This window comes from Notechis scutatus, chromosome Z, assembly GCF_049901735.1.
Source record: "Notechis scutatus isolate UNSWTSFEM ecotype Mainland chromosome Z, rNotScu1.2, whole genome shotgun sequence".
Classification (NCBI taxonomy): domain Eukaryota; kingdom Metazoa; phylum Chordata; class Lepidosauria; order Squamata; family Elapidae; genus Notechis; species Notechis scutatus.
The window spans coordinates 67,512,256-67,533,246 of NC_142025.1; the positions used below are offsets into that span (position 1 = coordinate 67,512,256).

At 36.5% G+C, this 20,991-nt stretch overlaps 1 protein-coding gene across 2 annotated transcripts in view; it reads left to right on the forward strand.

Moving 5' to 3' along the window:
• The window catches only part of EPDR1 (ependymin related 1), a 38,296-nt gene extending 21,435 nt beyond the window's left edge, over positions 1-16,861 (forward strand). The window contains exons 2-4 of one of the 2 annotated variants that reach the window (XM_087947229.1): positions 3,839-4,047; positions 5,083-5,294; positions 16,382-16,861. In XM_087947229.1, coding sequence (XP_087803355.1) covers positions 3,839-4,047; positions 5,083-5,273 — 400 coding nt within the window. In that variant the 3' untranslated portion in view covers positions 5,274-5,294; positions 16,382-16,861. Of the gene's footprint in view, positions 1-3,838; positions 4,048-5,082; positions 5,411-16,381 lie in introns of those variants that run through there. The other variant, XM_026674845.2, reaches the window with a different exon arrangement.
• Positions 16,862-20,991: the final 4,130 nt, after the last annotated feature.

Here is a 20,991-nt window from a genome sequence, read left to right on the forward strand (position 1 = left end):
TTTAAAATCTTTATCATATCTAGAACGTATTTGCACATATGAAAACCAATTCATCTTTATACCCTTGTTTTTCTAGTTCTTGCATAGATTTAAGTTCACCCTTTTATTTATTTATTTATTTATTTATTTATTTATTTATTTATTTATTTATTTATTTATTTGATTTGCCAATTGTTTACAAGATAATAAGTATAAATGTATACATAGTTGTGAATACATGAAATGGTTACATATAAGAAAAATAAAAGAATAAGAGAAACAATAGGACAGGGACGGTAGGCACGTTGGTGCGCTTATGCACGCCCCCTATTTTTTTTTTTTTTCCTAAATATTTTTATTCAATGTTTCACCATATCTAACTGTTTGTTCCTTTTTAAATGTTATTAGATAAGAAAAAGCTTCAATAGTCAATAACCAGACTGGAATTTTTAAATAGGATTGCTTTTTTGTCTTCTCCCAGTTTAATAACAAAGCCTCACGTATATAATGTCTTCTAAAATACCCCTGTGTTTTAGTTCCCTTGTACCATAGAAAGGCATGCCACCCCAACAACAGATCATGTCCTTCTAATGTCAATAATCTAGTATTTCTTAGTGTTATCCATTCCTTAACCCACATTAGGTTTGTTGCTTGATAATATAACTCCCAGCTGGGCAGGCCAAATCCACCTCTCATTCTAGCATCTTGCAACAGTTTTAATTTTATTCTCGCTTTCTTTCCCTGCCATATATACTTCAACATTATTCTACTTAAATCTTCATAGTAATCTTTCCCTACCCTAATTGGAATTGTCTGAAACAGATATAAAATTCTAGGTAATATATTCATCTTAATTGTTGATATTCTCCCAATTAATGATAGTTGTAAATTTTCCCATTTTGCCAAATCTGTCGCAATCTGTTGTTTGAGTTTAAGATAGTTATTCTCTTTAAGTGTACTACATTTTGCTGTCAAATATATCCCCAAGTACTTAACCTTATTTGTGACCTGGATCTTCAAAGCGGCCGCCAATTCTTCCTTTTGTTTTACTAACATATTCTTTGTCAAGATCTTCGTTTTATCTTTATTTTCAAACCAGCTACTTTTCCATATGCCTCTATCTTTTCTATCAATTTGAGTGCTGTTTCTAGCCACACTAGACTCTCTTGCAGTCCAACGAGAAAGGATGTTCACAGGTAACTATAACAACGTTCCTTTTCCATTAAAAGAACTAAACAAAAATGTAGCACACAGAAAAATAATCTGTGTTAAGTGATGATTATAGTCTTGGAAAAGCAAGGTGGACCAATGTCTCATGAATAAATAATGAGAGTAAATTAATTGCTATAGATTGTCCTTATTTATCTTTATAAACAGACTTTCTCATTCAGTTTCAAGATGGAAATTGCTCAAAGAATGTATAGTTGTTACAGATATGGTTAGTAACATAAGATAGTCTACAAATTAGGACTAATGGAGTCTGCCAATTACAGTCGTAAGTAATAACCACTGTAAAGTGGGTCTTCACGTGGCTTCTCCATTTTACAACCTTTTTGCTGGTGGTGGTGGTTAAATGAATGTGGCAGTTGTTGAGCAAATGCTACTGTTATTAAGCAATTATGTATCTAGTGTGTTAGTCTTTAAGTGAACCCATTGTTCACTCTGGTGTTTTGACAAAAGCCTGGAAGTAAATAGCAGTTTTGGGCAAAATTGTACATAGCAGTCACATGCTGTTCTTACAGGATATCATTCCTGTAAGAATTGCCTTAAGAAAGTGAAGACTCTTGAAGTATTTCAAAAGGAATCTTTTATTAAGCAGAAGTGAAAGCAATACATTCAAAGCAACGTCTGAATACCCTTAGGCAAGACAAGCAGAATTAAAGCATTAGAAACCCCTCCTTTTAGCCAGATGCGGATTCAGCCAATCCACAGGTGTGAAGATGTTATTCTACTGGCCACTGAGAAACAGATACGCATACATTCCCATGGCCATCTTTCTCTGGCTTTCAAAGTGAAACAAGTTACGTGGCCTTCCCCTCTACCACATTCCCCAAGAGGTGAGATTATCTCAGGACGCTTCAGCACCAGGATACAAGTGATAAAATATCAGTTGTCACAGGCAATAGTAATGAATCAATTCAAGGCCCCCTTTCTCCCAATTCAATGGCAGTATCACTTTTAGAGATCTGATAATTCCACAGTGTGTATGCACAGCAGAGCCTTGCCTTTTCCACAGCATCATTAAAATGAGCATCACAAGGCCATGGCAAAATAAAGTAACCATTCATTGCAGAATGTACTGAAGAAGATATATTTTTTCAAATAATTTTAACTCCCAAGTTCCACAAAATAACTACACTTCCTAGAAATACACCAAATACTACAGGTAGTCCTTGACTTACAACAGTTAATTTAGTGGCTATTTGAAATTAAATAGGATTTTAAAAAGTGACATGATGGTTTTTCACACTTTTGACCATTACAGCATCTCATTTTTATTATTATTTATAGTCTTAAAGCCTGCTAATACCCCAGATTCTTTTAATTTACCCATTATCATACCAAGTACCTTCCTACTAGGGATTTTTGATAAGCAAATCTCCAAAAAAGCTAAATACATAACAAGACACATTTTAACAGCGGCCAGATTAGCCTTCGCTCAACACTGGAAACAACATCAAACTCCATCAGAAGAAATGATTATTGAAAAAATCTCAAAATGCACAGAAATTGATAAATTGACTTTGGCGCTAAAAAACAAAGACACTTCACTATACTACGATAGCTGGAATTGTTGGTATAATGGGATTGGCCAAAGATAAATTATATATCATAAGACATAAAAGGAAAGTATCAACCCATAACAATGAGGTAGCGATATAAGTAAAAAAACAGGTGTGGTTATATGACACAAGTTAAGGTTATGAAAACAAAAGAAGATCTTGCAAACTGTTAAAATAAGAATACTTTTAACCTTGTAACCTCCTCCTTTCTCTCTTCCCCCTTTCTTTTTCTTTCCTTTTCCTAATTCTTTCCCTCTCTTCCTTTCCTCTTTTCCTTCTTTTCCTTTCTTTTGCTTATTTGTGTATGTATTGTGACTGGTTTTAATTGTAAAAATTAATAAACTATTTTTTTAAAAAAAAATTCAGTGATTCACTTAACTGTGGGAAGAAAAGTCGTTAAATGTGGCAAAACTCACTTTACAAATGTTTCACTTAACAACAGAAATGTTGGACTGAATTGTGGTCATAAGGCAAGGACTAACTATATTTTTAAAGAATAATGGCTATGTTCTCTTACTCCATCTTGACCATGGCACAAAAGAGCTACAGATGAAAGTAATTCCAAATTTTGCATGTTGAATCATTTTATGTTCAGTTTTCATTTGATATAACAATGAAGCACAGGGCCAGAATGCAAAATATAATTGGATATTTTCAGTTGCAATTAAACCCTCTTTGATTCAGTCATGATGATATGCAAAATGATATACACATGATATACAAAATATCAGAAACTGAGATCATAGAATTCCAGACAGTTTTATTAGTCTGCAGATGGGCTAGTATGTTTAAATTACAATGTTATAATTGTTATGTTTTTAATCTTATATAGATTAAAGATGTATGTATTCAACAAATAAAACATTATCTTGGCAATTTAATATCTGCAACTCATTTCTGGTCAACCCCAGAATAAGTGGTGAGGAAATATTTAAATCCTGTTTGCATCTATTGACTATAACTGGCAAATTTCCTTAGCATTGTTCTCATTAGGAGGCCACAGATGTAACTAATGTAACTAAATATGTCCCCTAAGTTGTATTACATTATATCTTACCCCAAATTTCCTTTTTCAGATTTTTTGAATACATATATCTTTATAAGGATGCAGTGATGTATCAGATTGAACAACTGACAAAGCTATGTTCCAAGATTTCTTTGAGTGAGCCTTGGGATCCTTATGACATTCCTGACAACTCAACTTATGAAGATCAGTACTACATCGGGGGACCAGATGATCAAATTATGGTCCAGGAATGGTCTGACAGGAAGCCAGCTAGGAAATGTAAATATATTATTATTTTCTAATCCTAACTGAGATAATTTGTCCCCATGTGAACAGCATCCTCATATTGTTGTCATTGTTATGTGATTATCAGAAAATATACAAGAAATATGCTAAATATATTTTATGTTCTCATTTCTTATAAGCATTGACAAATTCAAATATGGATTTTAAAATATTTTCTAGTCTTAATTTTGGATATATCCCTAGATTTCAGTTTAAAAAACAAATAACCTGCTAGCAGGACACCTACAAAACATAACATTGTTTCTCCTAGACTTGCAAAATGTTTAGAGTTTAGTTAACCTAATTCATAGGATGGGAAACGTGACTTGCCAGATGCTGTCCCCCATTTTACAATATGCAGGCCAAAATACAATTATTCTTAAAAATTCTCCAAATTTACTAATATACTTATCCAATTATAAAAAGTTGAGTAGCCCATTGTTACGTATATTCAAGCATAAATGTCTCAGTATTAAAGCATTAGCCAGTAGATTTTGAACAGATCTGGATATATAAAACACTCAAGTTTGTAATGGGAGTCAGTTTGATGTAGTTTTAATGCACCAGGTTAGAAACCAGAAGATGGTGACTTCTAGTCCCTCTTTAGGCTTAAAGCTAACTAGGTGACCTTGGCCAGTCATTCTCTCAGCCTTAGCAAAGAGGCAATGGCAAATCACTTCCAAAATTGCCAAGGAAACTACAGAGATTTTTCCAGACACTACCAGGAATCAACACTGACTTGAAAACATTAAAAAAATGATTGAAAGAGACTAGTATTTGTGGCTGGTACTTATTTAGTGATGCTCATACCAACTTTCCACTATTGTGTTAACTCTGAAATCAATCACTGCAGAGTAATTGCACTGAAACCAATTCCTACAGTTAGTGTTTTTAAGGATTGCATTAATCCTTCATTTATGGTCAAGAAAACTGAAATTGTTTTTTATTATCTTATTATAATTGACTTTGAAAACTCAAAATCATGCTTTTCTCTAAAATCAGTAAGAATTTATGCTTCTTTCATTACAGTTGAAAATTGGGTGGGAGTTTACACAATCAAGGACTGTTATCCAGTTCAGGAAACCTACACCAAGAACTATAGTGTGACAACCTCCACTCGTTTCTTTGACCTCAAGTTTGGGATAAGCGACCCATCTGTTTTCATCCCTCCCAGCACTTGCCAGACAGCTCAATCAGAAAAAATGACTTATGTATGCTGATGGTAGCTCTACAGTACATATGTAAGCTTGATATGTATTATTAATAACTAGCTGCTAATGTCTAATATGACTGTTGCACTTTGCAGATGCAGGTTCTAACAGAAAAGAAATGGAATAAACTCATATCTTTTGAGGCTTGTTATTCTAAATGTGATCTCATATCCTACAACTGTAAGCAAATGATCATTCATATTTATTTGTTTTAGTTGCTAATATCCTCTGGCGAAGCTTTTTTTTTTGCTTTTTAAATATATTTCTAAAAGCATATTACAATATGAAATGTGTTAATTTTAGAGAGCTGGGGAAAACTACATTACATATACCAGATCAGGTGTTACCATAAAATGGCACCCAAAGGTGCTTTTTCAAGAGGCAACTGGACTTTCTTGTTTTTCTTTGAAGACATTTTGCTTTTCATTTAAAAAGCTTCAGATCTGACTGATTGGTAGAGAATGGAAAGATTTATGCTCCTTGTAGAGCATAGGTTGGTCATTTGCATTCTTTTAGAGTCATTGAGGCCACTTGGAGGTTTATCTGTGTTCTCAGGGTCATCTGAGTACTGCAAATAGATGTGGAGTCTTCTTAGAATTGCTAAAAGAACTGTGTTGTACACTGGAAATAGATGTTATATCCCCCCCCACCTCTATTGAGAGTGGGCTGTTAAATTTTGACATGGATGGACTCTTTGACCCCTCTTTCAAACCAGTAGTCCTCTCTATCCAAAATGTGGATAGAAAAAAAAGAAAAACATTTTCAAGGTGCCTCTTGAAAAAGTACCTATGGGATGTTGGAAGTTTTGATTCCCGTCTTCTAGGAAAACGTTAGAAGAAGGGAAGAGGTGAAAACACAAGCAGGGTCAGCTCCATCAACCCCCACCCTTTGTCAAGTAGGGCTATTAAAATAGCTGGAGCCAGCTTACTTTTCACAACAAAGGAAGGAGAAAATTACAGGCATGAGATACAGAGAAAAAGAGCCCTGCAAACTAGCTAAGATCCTTTCCCATAGAAATCAAATAGATGGCAAGCTATAAAACTTGTGAAAAACAAATCAAAAGGCATAACAGGAAGCTCAGGATATTGCAACCTAATGCAACAAACAGCTACTGTAAAACAATTACCAAGATCCCAGGAAGAGATCGCAATATCAAAAGACAGGAACTCATCACACACACACAAATCAAAGACTTCAAAGGTTCACACTTACAAAATCAAAGGATCTGAAGGGTATAAAGGAGATTCTCTACTCACAAGATTCGATTAATCCTAGGAACGCTGTGAGATTTCTTACTTGCCTTCCTATTAATAAACTGATTCTGACTTTCAACGCAGCTGACCAAATCATTTTGCATTTCTCCCAGCTGGGAAATTTGAATCCACAAAAGGAAAGAACTTTGCCTATTACAAAAGGGCAAGGTTTTCTTTTTCCTTTCCTCGGGGACAACCATAACCTGGATGACTGAGGATCTCCAAGCCATAATATGGCACGTTATAGCAAAATGCTATAGTGAATGAATAATCCTCTTATTTGTTTATTAAATAGATTTATATGGCAGCCCAACTTGCACATGATGACTCCAAGTACAATACATTATTAAAAAACAACAATATAAAAACTTTGGGAAACCCCTCCCTCATGGTGGTAACAAATGCAATCATATGGAGCTATTGACCATCTCTGAATCAGTCTGGGGTCCCCCAGGCCTGCTAACAGAACCATATCTTCAGGGTTTTCTGGAAAAGTAGCAAGGAGGGGGCCAACTTATTTCCAAGGAAATGAAATTAGAGAAGAGAAATATGGAGAAAGCCCTTCTTCTCGGTCCTATTTGGTAAACCTTCTTCGCAGATGGAACCCACAGTATAGCCTGCCTTTCCATTTTGGTGAGCTGGGTAGATGAAAAAGGTTTCTGTCAAGAGTCATTTAAAGTTCATATATGACAGACTCTATTAAAGTCGTAATTCGAGGATTACTTGTAGAAATAAAGTACCTAAGGGTTGTTACTCTGATTATATTTTTTTCACCCCAAAAATATATATATTGTAACCCTGATCCTTTGCAACTGACTAGTGATGATTTCATCAATTCCAGTAGTGTTCAAATGAAACTCCAGATATTTTGAATTTGCACCCAAAGTACCTATCACTTTTGTTATTGTATTTGTTTTCTTTTGCCACCATTGTTCTGTAGATATTTTCTCCAGTTCTTTCTTTTTTATTCTGTTGTCTCCATTACTGCAGTTGCTCACTATCCAGACCGTTTATCTTATCAACAGTTGTTAAATCTGAGATATTATGTGACAAGTGCTTGTCTTTTTGAATTATGAAGTCCTGGAGCATTTTAGCTTCTTCAATTTTGTATTATTTCCTCTACTTTGTGATCCCAACAGTTTTTGCCTATCTCTTTTCTATCCTTCATTTCATTTTTCTTCTAGGCTAATTTGGTCTCTTTATACTCAGTAAGCTATTCTTTAATTAGAATACAACAATGATAACTTGGTTATCAGTATAGCCTTGAAGGGGTTTACCGACTATTTTTCTTCCATGTTAGATGACTTATGAACCAGGGATTCTCTGTACGCAACTTGAAAAGCTAGTTCACATAAATCATATATTTTAATTTTAGTTGTTGTAAGAGTGTATAATGTACTGATTCCTTCTGAAAATTTGTGAAGTGGTAAACAACACAGAAAATCTGCTTATTAATTTTGAAATGTCAAGAATGGGACATTTCTAAGCATGATTCACTAAGGTCTTTTAAATATGCATTTATTCTGATATCAGAAGATGAAAGCACTTACTATTATTTTCCTCCTACAGGTGAAACTCGAAAAATTAGAATATCATGCAAAAGTTCATTTATTTCAGTAATACAACTTAAAAGGTGTAACTAATATATGAGATAGACTCATTACATGCAAAGCAAGATAGTTCAAGCCATGATTTGTCATAATTGAGATGATTATGGCTTACAGCTCATGAAAACCCCAAATCCACAATCTCAGAAAATTAGAATATTGTGAAAAGGTTCAATATTCTAGGCTCAAAGTGTCCCACTCCAATCAGCTAATTAAGCCATAACATCTGCAAAGGGTTCCTGAGCCTTTAAATGGCCTCTCAGTCTGGTTCAGTAGGAATCCCAATCATGGGAAAGACTGCTGACCTGACAGTTGTGCAGAAAACTATCATTGACACCCTCCATAAGGAGAGAAAGCCTCAAAAGGTAATTGCAAAAGATGTTGAATGTTCCCAAAGTGCTGTATCAAAGCACATTAATAGAAAGTTATATGGAAGGGAAAAGTGTGGAAGAAAAAGGTGCACAAGCAGCAGGGATGACCGCAGCCTGGAGAGGATTGTCAGGAAAAGGCCATTTAGGACTTCCGGTTTGCCAGGTTTCGGCGGCGGCGGGGATTCGCAATCCTGCGCGATCCCTGTTGCGCTAGCCGTCTTGGTGCCTCCGATCCTGACGGATCTGGAGGATAAGGCTGCCCCGTAGAGGCAGCCGAAGATAGGGAGGATCCGGAGAGGGGTTTGGGGGTATCGCAGACCCCCTCCCCACCCGGCATAACCTTCTTTCTCAAGGTGGTGGAGCGGCGGTCAGCAATGGCCGCCACAAAGAAGCCGGCAGCTGGATAAGATTGTGCTGGAGGAAGAAGGAGAAAGAAGAAACAGGAGAAGTGAAAGTGCTGGCTGAGCTGGGAGAATAACAACTTTTAAATACCCTGGAAACTGAATTGCCTGAAAGATACATTGTATTCCTAAGATGATTGGAAAGCAGCGGAGAAAGCTGTCAAGGGAAAGTTGTTTTTTTCTTCACTCTCCCACCCCATATAAAGCCAAGGGATAAAGGATTCCTGGACATTGGATTTAACAACTTAAGAAATCGGAAAACCTGTATTGGAGGTATGGATTTCTGAACAATTAAAGGAAAATTGTTGTTGTAAGTGGGTAGGGAGAGGAAAAAAAAATAAATTGGAGCAGAATTTGAAAAAGGAGGAGATTGCCTAGAACTTTAAAGAAAGATATATCTTAATTGGAACTTTTTGATTAAACAGTAACCCCAGAAAGAGAAATACAAGAAAGAAAGAAAAGTATTAAAAGAAATAGTTTATTTGGATTTTTTGGTGACTTTGGAACTTTTTGGAATTATTCTTGATTAAAAATACTTGGGTGGTTGTTTTGGAAAAAGTTTTTCTCTTCAAAATGGCATTGCTTGTGGATGAACTAAACATTGAATATCAAAAATATAAAAAAGAAGAACAAGATGGAAAAGATACTTTGGGCACTCTTTTTCAATTTCTAGAAATGGCGGTATGCACTTATGAAAAATTGACTACGCAGCAGGATGACTGGGACAAAGAAGAAGAAGAAGCCATTTTTGATGAACAATGGGTTCCTTTTGGGAGGAGGAGAAAGAGGAAAAGAAAAGGGGATTTTAAGGTTTGAAAAAACAATCAAAAAAGAGAAAAATGAGATGAAAGGTGGATACAAGGTTAGAAAACAACAGAAAGGGGGTAAGCAGAAGAAGAAAAGGGAGGAGGAGAGACAAAGGGGTAAAAAGGGCAAGGAGAAAAATAAGCAAGAGAGAAAGGAGGGGATGAGAAGCCTTAATGGTGGGAAGCAAGATTTAAAGAAACAAAACTTATTTAGAGACAATGGGTAAATCTAATTGAAAAAGGGATTCTGGAAGGTACATAAGATTGTGTTTTTATATGTGTATTTAGAGTAAAATGTTTAAGATATAAATGAGTATCAATATATATGATTAGCTTTTTAATGGTATTGATAGTGGTTTTATATGCTTTTATTTTTTTAGTTTTTCTCATAAAATTTATTGTGTAATTTTAGAATGTACTAAACAGAATCCCAATATAAACTAAGTGTTATATTAAGTATTATTAAGTTAGGGGAAAGAGTCAAAGGCGTCACTCCAATCAGTGTACAGGAGAAGTATCTTTAAAGAGAAAACATGAATGGATAGCTGGAAATAGAACAGACAAAGAATGATAAGTATTATGAATTGAATTGAGATAAGATAAATAAAATAAAAATAAGAAAGATAAAAGAGGGAAGAAGCTATATAGAAAATTGAAAATGGTAATAAGATATGGAATGATATATAAAGTAAATATGATTTTTGATTTTGTGTCTGTGCGAAGAGTTTTAACCCGGAATCAAGCAGCTTTCAGAAAAAGATGTTTTATGTTTTTTATGTTTTATGTTTTGTATGGTTGTGTATTGTTTTTGAAAGGCAATAAAATTCTAATTAGCAAGAAATATAATTTGGATAATAGAATGAAAAGGAGAAGTTGGGATAAGATACGAAGTTGAACAGATAACGTAAATATATATATTACAATTTGGAACTATTTTGTATGTTCTATTGGTTTTTTTTAGAAAAGATCTTTTATGTTATTATGCCTTGATTGTTTGTGTATTGTTTCGTAAAACTAATAAAATTTGTTTAAAAAAAAAAGGGAAAGGCCATTTAAAAGTGTTGTGGACTTTCACAAGGAGTGGACTGAGGCTGGAGTCAGTGCATCAAGAGCCACCACACACAGACGGATCCTGGACATGGGCTTCAAATGTTGTATTCCTCTTGTCAAGCCACTCCTGAACAACAAACAACGTCAGAAGCGTCTTACCTGGGCTAAAGAAAAACAGAACTGGTCTGTTGCTCAGTGGTCCAAGGTCCTCTTTTCTGATGAGAGCAACTTTTTGCATCTCATTTGGAAACCAAGGACCCAGAGTCTGGAGGAAGAATGGAGAGGTACACACTGCAAGATGCTTGAAGTCCAGTGTGAAGTTTCCACAGTCTGTGTTGATTTGGGGAGCCATGTCATCTGCTGGTGTTGGTCCACTGTGCTTCATTAAGTCTAGGTTCAACACAGCCATCTACCAGGAGATTTTGGAGCACTTCATGCTTCCTTCCACAGATGAGCTTTATGGGGATGCTGACTTTATTTTTCAGCAGCACTTGGCACCTGCCCACACTGCCAAAAGCACCAAAACCTGGTTCAATGACTGTGGGATTACTGTGCTTGATTGGCCAGCAAACCCGTCTGACCTGCACCCCATAGAGAATCTATGGGGCATTGCCAAGAGAAAGATGAGAGACATGAGACCGAACAATGCAGAAGAGCTGAAGGCTGCTATTGAAGCATCTCGGTCTTCCATAACACCTCAGCAGTGCCACAGGCTGATAGCTTCCATGCCATGCCGCATTGAGGCAGTAATTGCTGCAAAAGGGGCCCAAACCAAGTTCTGAATACATATGCATGCTTATACTTTTCAGAGGTCCGATATTGTTCTATGTACAATCCTTGTTTTATTGATTGCATGTAATATTCTAATTTTCTGAGATTGTGGATTTGGGGTTTCATGAGCTGTAAGCCATAATCATCACAATTATGACAAATCACGGCTTGAACTATCTTGCTTTGCATGTAGTAAGTCTATCTCATATATTAAGTTCACCTTTTAAGTTGCATTACTGAAATAAATGAACTTTTGCACGATATTCTAATTTCTCGAGTTTCACCTGTATGTTAACAAAGAATAATGCAGTTTCAAATGATGATTAGAAATTTAATTTTAATTTCCCCATAACTATTTTTTCAATAATCGGTCAGGTATTCTAGGTGTTCCTTCTACTCTGGTGTACTTCTTTATTAATCTATTGTTGGAACAACTAATTTTATTGTGAGTTTTGTTTACATGCTATTTTTATTTTTACTATAAATATTAAATATATGTGGGAAAATCTTGTACTTGCAGAAAACAATGAAACGAAAAAGGGGCTATACATATAAATGTCTTTACAAATAATTGGAGTCTGTACTGAATTTGTAATTAGAGAGAAAAGCCTTTGGTTTTCACTCAACTTGTACAGCTGGAGACAAGGTGTTCATATTCATTGTAATTTTGTGAATTTGTCATATACAGGTAGAACGTATAAAAGTGGGAAATTACCACATTATTTTATAGGGCCAAAGAGATAAAAGGATTGTCACTTTATTTACATCTGGAGCAGTCATAAAAATATGAATTTAATACAGGGGTACCAATATTTTATATTAGAATTGTGCATGCATTCATAAGTATTGTTTTGTGCCTTATGAAATCACTACAACACTGCTATTAATTAAAACAACTTCATCTGTTGTTTTGCTTTAAGAGTTTCTTGAATTACTCAACTTCTGAAAACAATGGCATCATTTTTAGGCTTTTGTAAAAGATGGAAGAAAAACATGACTAATTATGGAAAAATGTACTCTTGTTGAGTGAAGCTCAAAGCTCAAAGAACAAGTTTTGAAGCATGCCCAGCTCTATTACGAAAAACTGGGCACTTTAAAGTGGGCAGCATTGCAATTACCTGCTTTAGGGAGTTGAAAGCTTATTAACATTAAAAGTTGAGGGAAAATGAAAATATATTTACTTCAATCAATTATACTTAGCTTTTTGTTATCCAGAGGATAAGAATAAAAATTAAACAAAAGACCAATATTGTGGAAAGAGTTAAAAAAATAAGGCTATTATATTTATTTCAAACAATCCCAATAAAAGTGGGAAAAATACTTTGAGGAATTAAATAAGATAATACTAAGATGTATTTGGTTAGGAAAGAAAACAAGAATAGATCTGAAAATGCTACAAGACTCCAAAAAAAGGGGGCTTTGGACTGCTGGATTGGAAATTGTACTGCCAGACCTCAGTATTAACTTGGGTAAAAGAATGGATTAATTTGAGACATAAAAGACTATTAACTTTAGAAGGGCACGACCTTCAATTAGTTGGCATGCTTTCCTATGGTATGGGAAGAACAAGATATATGTTTCAAAGACATGTTAGAAATGCATTGTTATCAATATGGCTTAAAATTAAAACCATACCTGAAAATTAAACACTGCCTGAAAATGTGTGACTTTCTACAATGGAAGCATTGATATATCCTAATGTTATTAATATTGAAAAAAATGTAAGATATAAAGATATTTTGAATGAAAAAGGGAAATTAAAAACCTGTTGCTGGATCTGCTCCTAATTTCATTTTTTAATGACTCTGTACACATTGTCTCATTAATTTCCATTACATCCTGCTTACCATCTCTGGGTTGAATACCTTCACTTTCTCTATCCAGCTCATTCTGGTTTCTCTGTCTGCCTGACATTCTCTGTAATTTCGGCTTCCTCCATTTTTTGTTAGGCAATGACGATGACCATATACTTAGGGGGTTCATTATGAATACTACCTAGTCTAACCCCATTTGCAGTGAGTCTACTCTAACCCCATTTGCAGTATACCTTTATTACAGTGGTGGGATTCAAAATTTTTAACAACCAGTTTTGTGGGTGTGGCCTAATTTGTGGGTGTGGCTTGGTGGTCATGTGACTGGCTGGTTGTGGCTTGGTCACGTGACTGGGTTGGCGTGGCCAACTCAACATCATTTCTTTGCCCTAATGACTGTTTTAAGCATTAAAGAAAAGATATACCAAAACAAAAGTTTATTATTTCATGCCTTTAATGCTTAAATAATAAAAAAGGTACACAAAACTAGATTTTGTTACAACAAAGTTTTAAAATATTAATCAAAACTATTACATAATATAATACTTTACAAAAAACAATAAAACTGTTATTTAAAGCAGCAGTCACCAACTAGTGGATTGTGGTGGGCCTTGAGAAAATTTTGGTGGTCCGCAGAAAAATGTCACCCCCAGAGCACATCCCCCCAAAGCAATTAACCCAGGCTGCGCTGCCCACATAGCCCACAGGAACCCTCGCCACCCACTCACTCCTTACCTGGCAAACTTGCCTGCTAAGTTGCTATTTTTCCTTTTTTTCCCCCGACCATCAGCTGTTCTGCTATGGCAGGAGATTTAGATTAGCTAGAAAGCAGGAAATTGTTGCATTTCTTGCTTTCTAGCTAGTCTTTAGATCTTCGGTTCTGCTTAACCTTCCTTAGGACTGAAGCTTCTATTATTCAGTGCAGACTCATTGCAAGCAGATTTTATGTGACAACCGATGGCAGATAGATAGACAGACATGATATTCTTCCGATTAAAATCGGAATTCGATTTTTTGGGAATCGCCCCCCTTTCCCCCCTTCTTCTCCTTCCTCCCCTCGGAGGCCCGAGTCAGGAGTTGCTACCGCTGGCGCGGCTCTGCGTGGCTCAGTCCCGCGTTGCCTCAGGAAGGGAAAGGCAAAAGGAAGAGCCGCGGCGCTTTGCAACGGCAGCAGTGGCTCCTGGTTTTGCCTTTCCTTCCCGAGGCAACGCGGTCGAGCTGCGGAGCCGCGCCGGCGGTAGCAACTCCTGACAGCCCCAGCCGGATACCTGAGCAGAGCCCGGGCGGTGCGAGCGGAGCCCAGGCGGTGCGAGCGGAGCCCGGGCGGTGCGAGCGGAGCCCGCTGAGCGGCAGGAAAAGGGAGCTGGGCAGCAATTTCTTGGTGCGCGGTGGGGGTCTCTTGGCCGGCCCGATTTTTTTTTTCAGAGGGGAATATCATGCCTGATAGATCTCTGAATGATTCTGTGAGCAACTCAATCTGCCTGCCTGCTTTGCCTGATTTTGGGTAAAAGTTGCTCTTTTTATAAAAAATAAATATTTACATACATGGTGTGTTGTGAGTTAATTTTGTGAGTTTGCTTGCTAGCAAATGTTATGAGTTTGCTTGCCAGCAAATTTTATGTGACAGACTCAGGTAGCCAATGGCAGATAGATAGATCTCTGAATGAATCTATGATTCTGTGAGCAACTTAATCTGCCTGCCTGCTTTGCCTGATTTTGAGTAAAAGTTGCTCTTTTTTAATAAAAAATTCAATATTTCAATGTTTATTTACATAAACATAATATTTACATACAAACCATGCCCAGCCAGTTACATGACCAAACCACACCCACAAATTAGGCCATGTCCACAGAACTATTTATTAAGAAATTTGAATCCCACCCCTGCCTCTGTGTGTGTGTGAGAGAGAGAGGGGAGGGTAGATCAGATCTCTCTTTGTCTCTGCAGTTTTCTTTTGTTTTACATGAGCAGCATCAGCTGTGTGTGATTTACTATAGAACAGGATCCCATTCTTGCAGAGGTAGGCCAATTAGATTAATAGTCAGTAGGTTAGTTACATTGGAAACTGTTAGGCGACTTCTGCTCTCTTGAGTATATTATGTTCATTTGTGAGAAACCCCTTTCCACTTCTGAACTGACTGCAATTGTCCTGACAATATCTCTAGCTTTTTTAATGCTGCCAGAAATTGCATATTTCTCTGAATCTTTTCGTACATTTTCTATACAATCTTGATAATCATTAATATTAATTTCATAATCGAAAATTTCACCAAATGCAACCAATTATTTTCCAGCTGCTTTTCATGGAACCACCACTTCTTTAATGTTCCAGTAATCTGACTCCAAAAAATTGAGAAACTTTAATTTATCAGTGTCTTTAAATTGGCTACCTGTTTTTAAATGTTCACAATCCATCAATCTTTTTTTAAAATTAGTTACAATGCTTTCTAAAAGTCTTTCTCAAGGAAGTTCCATAAATTGATGATTTTGTACAAAATGAATATTTTTGAAGGTTTCTGAAGTAATTAATCCATCAACCTTTTTTTCATATGCACCCTTTTTCTTTCTAAGTATTTCAAATGATTTAATTGATCTTACCATAAGTTTTTCAGCCTTTATAATGTCTATATTTCCCACTTGCAATGCATTAGAAAGAACAGAAACTTCATTTAGAATATCAATCATCAATGCCAAATCAGTGAGAAAATATGTATTTTCAAGATGGGCTGCCATACCTGAGTATTTTTTTTAATGAATTTTTTAAAAATACACAAACAAAACATAAAACAAAATAATCTTCCAGTGACAGTGTGTCAATTGGTTACAAGTCTTTTGTGCTTCATCTCCACAGTCCTTACTTATAATTTGTATAAATTCTCATATTATCCATCGTGTGTGTTTGTGTGTGTGTGTGTATATGTATGTATGTATTTATGTATGTGTGTGTGTGTGTATACACACACACACACACACACACACATATCCTCATAACTCACATTTGTGATGAAGTTCTTAATGTCCAATCCTTTGCATATCTGTCTTGTAGGTAAAAAGATGGTTATCTCCTTATCCCTTTCCTCCCATCTCGTAGCAGTAGAAGTAGAGCAGCTACCACAAGTCCGTAAGTTCAGGCAAGAGTGAAGAAACCTCCCCCAATCCATCGAGGGACAATTTAGTGACCAATCAGGATTACAGATGTAGCTACATGACATGAACTACATTTCCCAGGATACCTTAACTTCATTTACCATGATGAATTCCCTTAAGGGGACAGCTCACAATTGCTAACTAACTATCCAATTCCCATACACTGGCTGGATAGCAGACTCCCCGCCTGGAATTGTAAATACCACTATTAAGAGAAGAAAAAAAAGGAATTAACTATAAACTAAGATAGACAGTAATACCAACTGAATAGCAGATAACGATATAACTAACTATATATAACTATAGATATAACTAACTATAAACAGTTAGCTGTATAACTAAGAATAAACGTGAATAAAGCATCAAACAAAGCAAAGCATGCAAAGCTTGAGGTTCAAAATTCAAGTTCAGCCTCTTGGTGCAAGTCTGCTGGTCACCTCTGGTGGCCTTTTAAGGTGTACAGGTGCTCTTGGTGGCAATGGTGAAAGTCTGGTGGTCGCTTCTGGCGGCCTTTCAGGGTTGACAGGTATTCTTGGTGCCAGTCTGCTGGTCACCTCTGGTGGCCTTTTAGGGTGTACAGGTACTTTTGGTGGCAATGGTGAAAGTCTGGTGGTCGCTTCTGGCATCCTTTTAGGGTTGGAATGGTACTCTTGCTTCCATGGTGACAAAGGGCATTGGGAAGCTGTTGGAAAGGGTGTTGCGGAGGCATATGCTCGTGTAGAGCATCTTAGTGGATGTCTGGTGGTTGCTGGCGGCTGTTTAGGGTGTCCTAGTGAAAGTATACTGGTCGCTGGAGGCCTTTTAGGCTGGAATGGCATTCTTGTTTTCAATGGTGCTAAAGGGCGTTGGAAGGCTGTCGGAATGGATGGTGCTAAGGCATTTGCCTGGGTTGGGGCCTGCATCCGATCAACACTGACAATTCCTGAGATTCAGTAAACGGAGTTTGCTAACAGTTTGCAAGACTCACAGCAATTCCAGCAGAATGACAATCAGTCAAAAGACAATAGGGAAATGCAAGAAGAGAACAAACCAGGTTTCTGGCTCCATCTTATGGCCGTTGGAGGAACCTCAGCCAATCACAATTACAGCATTCTCTTAAAGATACAACAGTATTAAATAACTATCCGGGTTTATATATTGCCAACCCAACTGTTAGGTGACTATCATTCCTAACATTCTCCCCTTTGGGTAGGACAATATATAAAACCTTACAGTTTAAGTCCATATTCCTCACAGCAAGCTTTATGTTTTACAATGCCTTGGGCTTTTGTAAAATGATCTGCAATGTTATTCTCTGACATGCAGTACTCCAGTATAATCATTTTACTTTGAACACATTGTCGTACATTTAGATATCATAGATCGGTGTGTTTTGATCTTGTCTTTACAGCGAGATCGGAAGCCATCTGAATTGCTGATTGGTTGTCTTCATATACAACAATAGGTTCCTTTACATCAATTCCCATGTCTACCAATAGTTGTTTATAACATACTAAGTCTGTACATAATAGAGGCAAACATGAGAATTCAGCCTCCATTGCTGATAAGCTTAGATGTTTTTGCCATCCAATTAACACCTTTCCTAATAACACTACAGTACCTGATGTTGATTTACTTGTAGGTACGTCTGTAACGAAACTTGCATCGGCATATGCAGTTAAACTTAGTTCATCCTTAGGCTCCAAATATAATGCATAATGCATCGTTTGTTTAAGATATCTGAACACACGCTTAGCAGCTTGCCAGTGCCTTTCAGTAGGCTCAGTATTAAATCTGGCTAATTGGTTGACACTATATACTATGTCTTGCCTAGACCAATTACTGAAATAGGATAAGCTACCAAACAATGATTGATAAATGTCTTTATCAAAAACAGGACTTTGCACATCACTGTGGCTAAACTCCTGGCTCATTGGCATCTTAGCCAGCTTACAAAGTTCCATTTTGAAGTTCTTCAGTAACTGGTTAATTTTATCTGTCTGTGAGATTTTGTAGCCTCCCCTAGTTTTATCTATTTTCAAACCAAGATACTGTTTAATCTCACCTAAATGTTTTATTTTAAATTTCTTTTCTAACAGTGAAATAATCCCAGTAGCTTCTTGATCAGTCTTAGTGATTAATGCTATGTCATCAGTGAACAACAGCAACAATGAAATTACATCATCACTTTCCTTTTTGAATAAACATGGATCAGCCATGCCAGCTACAAACCCTATCTTTGTTAATTCCTTCACTATGCACTGGTTCCATTCATAGCCTGATTGCTTCAAGCCATATAGACTCTTTTTTAATCTCCAGCAATCAGTTTTGTTAATCAGTTTTTATCCCTAAAGGGATATGTTGCAACGGTGCATGAAGATATGCCATCTCCACATCTAAATGGTTTATTATGTATTTATTCTTAGCTGCCCACACTAATGCTGCTTGTAATGTGGGAGCCTTCAGACTAGGTGCAAACACCTCATCATAGTTGTTGGCTGACTGATTGAACCTTTATGCTACTAACTTGGCTTTATGGGTAACAGTCCCATCCACACCTGTCTTAATTTTATAAATCCACTTACACCCTATGGCATGCTCCCCTGGTGGTAACCTGACATTTTCATATACCTCCAAACTTTGTAAGGATTTCAGTTCCTTATCCATTGCTTCCTGCCAAGCAGCCTGATCCTTAGCAGGATACAGTTTCAGTTCATTATAGTTAGTAGGAACTATATTTACTTGGCATACTATACTAGCCTGATATCTTTCTGGTGGTCGTCTTACATGGGTTGAACGTCTAGGCAACTCAGGGCTTATTGGTGGACTCTCCTGTTCCACTTGCTCCTGTTCTTCTACCTCCTCCTGTCCCCGTTCTTCCTTTTTAATGGCTATTGATGGTTTAACTATCTCATCATTAGGGACTACTTGGGTGTCAATAACAACATAATTGTTGGATTCCTGTTCTAGTTTATTCCACCCAACGAACTCTACAGTAAATATTAGCTGTGTCTGGAGCCCAAAATCTAAACGATCTATGATTGGCCTTGTAACCTACGAAAAATAATTTCCTAGCTCTTTGATGCCCTTTAAGTCTTATTTGTGAGGGAATATGTGCCCATGCTGGAGCTCCAAATGTGTGTACATAACTTAAATTTGGTTTTCTGCCATGCCAACGAGTGAATGGCAATTCACCAGTTGTTGTGTTCACCACATTGTTTAACATATGGTTGCTACACATTATGGCTTCACCCCACAGTGTTTTAGGCAAATCTGAATCAGATAACATAGTGCGAGCCATGGCTTGTAATGTTTGCCCTCTTTGTTCTATAAACGAGTTATATTGTGGCCTGTAAGGTGCAGAACACTTATGCTTGATACCAGCCAATTTCAACATTGTTTGGAATCTATTATCTGAGTTAATAAACTCAGTCCCGTTATCTGTAACTAAAGTAATTACCTTATGTCTCATTTTCCTTTCTGCAAATCTTAGCCAATTAAAGAAATGTTGGAAAGTTTCTGTTTTGTTTTTCATTAGATAGCAGAAACCGTATCATGAGTAATGATCCATTATACTCAAAACATAGCAGGCACCTCCCAAATTGGGTTTCTTAGGACCAATTATGTCAGCAAACACAACCTCTAAAGGTTCTTTGATCTTAAACCCATTCAGTCTGTTTGCTGGAGTAACCTTGCTTTTCTCCTGGTTATATGCATTACACTTTAAGTACTTGCTACAGGGTTTTAATTTTACTCCCTCTGACAATTTAACAGTTTGTTTCAGCATTTTGAAATTAATGTGCCCCAGACGTCTATGCAGTAAATGTATACATTTGTCATGTGGCTTAACATTGTTATAAACCGAGTTAGCCATCTGCAATTGGTCATCATGTATAACATATAAATCATTCTTTAAAGTAGCAGTAATACTTTTACCCTCTTTCTCTATTATACAGTTATCTCCCCTAAAGGTTACTACATAACCAATATTATCAGCCCTTACTGATAACAAATTAAATTTCAGTTTAGGTACATATAACATAGGTAAATGCTCATTTACACATGAACAATATGCAGTACCTTCACCAGATGCTTTCATCTTCCATCAATTTGCCAATGATACATGTTGCTTGCTTGTGGACATCTTTACAAACCTCTCTCTATTTCTAGTAATGCACTGCGATGCTCCACTATCAGCTACCCACAAATCATGGTTTACAGTTAAATTGCTAGACATAGCTAAATTAACATTCTTCTTAGCCTTCTGGTGATTACCAGTATTCTGTCATTTTCCCTTCATACAGAATCTAGCTATATGTCCCCTAGCCCCACAAGAATAACATTTCCTAACAGTATAGGAAGTTGAAAACAAATCCTCTTCTTGTGGTTGTTTCTCTCTCAGTTGGTCTATATCCTGCCTTCTTCTTGCCTCTTCTAACAATCGTCCGATTATATCAGTCAATGTCAGTTCATTTCTGGTCAGGACTTCCAGTGAAGATACATAATCATCATAACTTTCATCCAATGAGG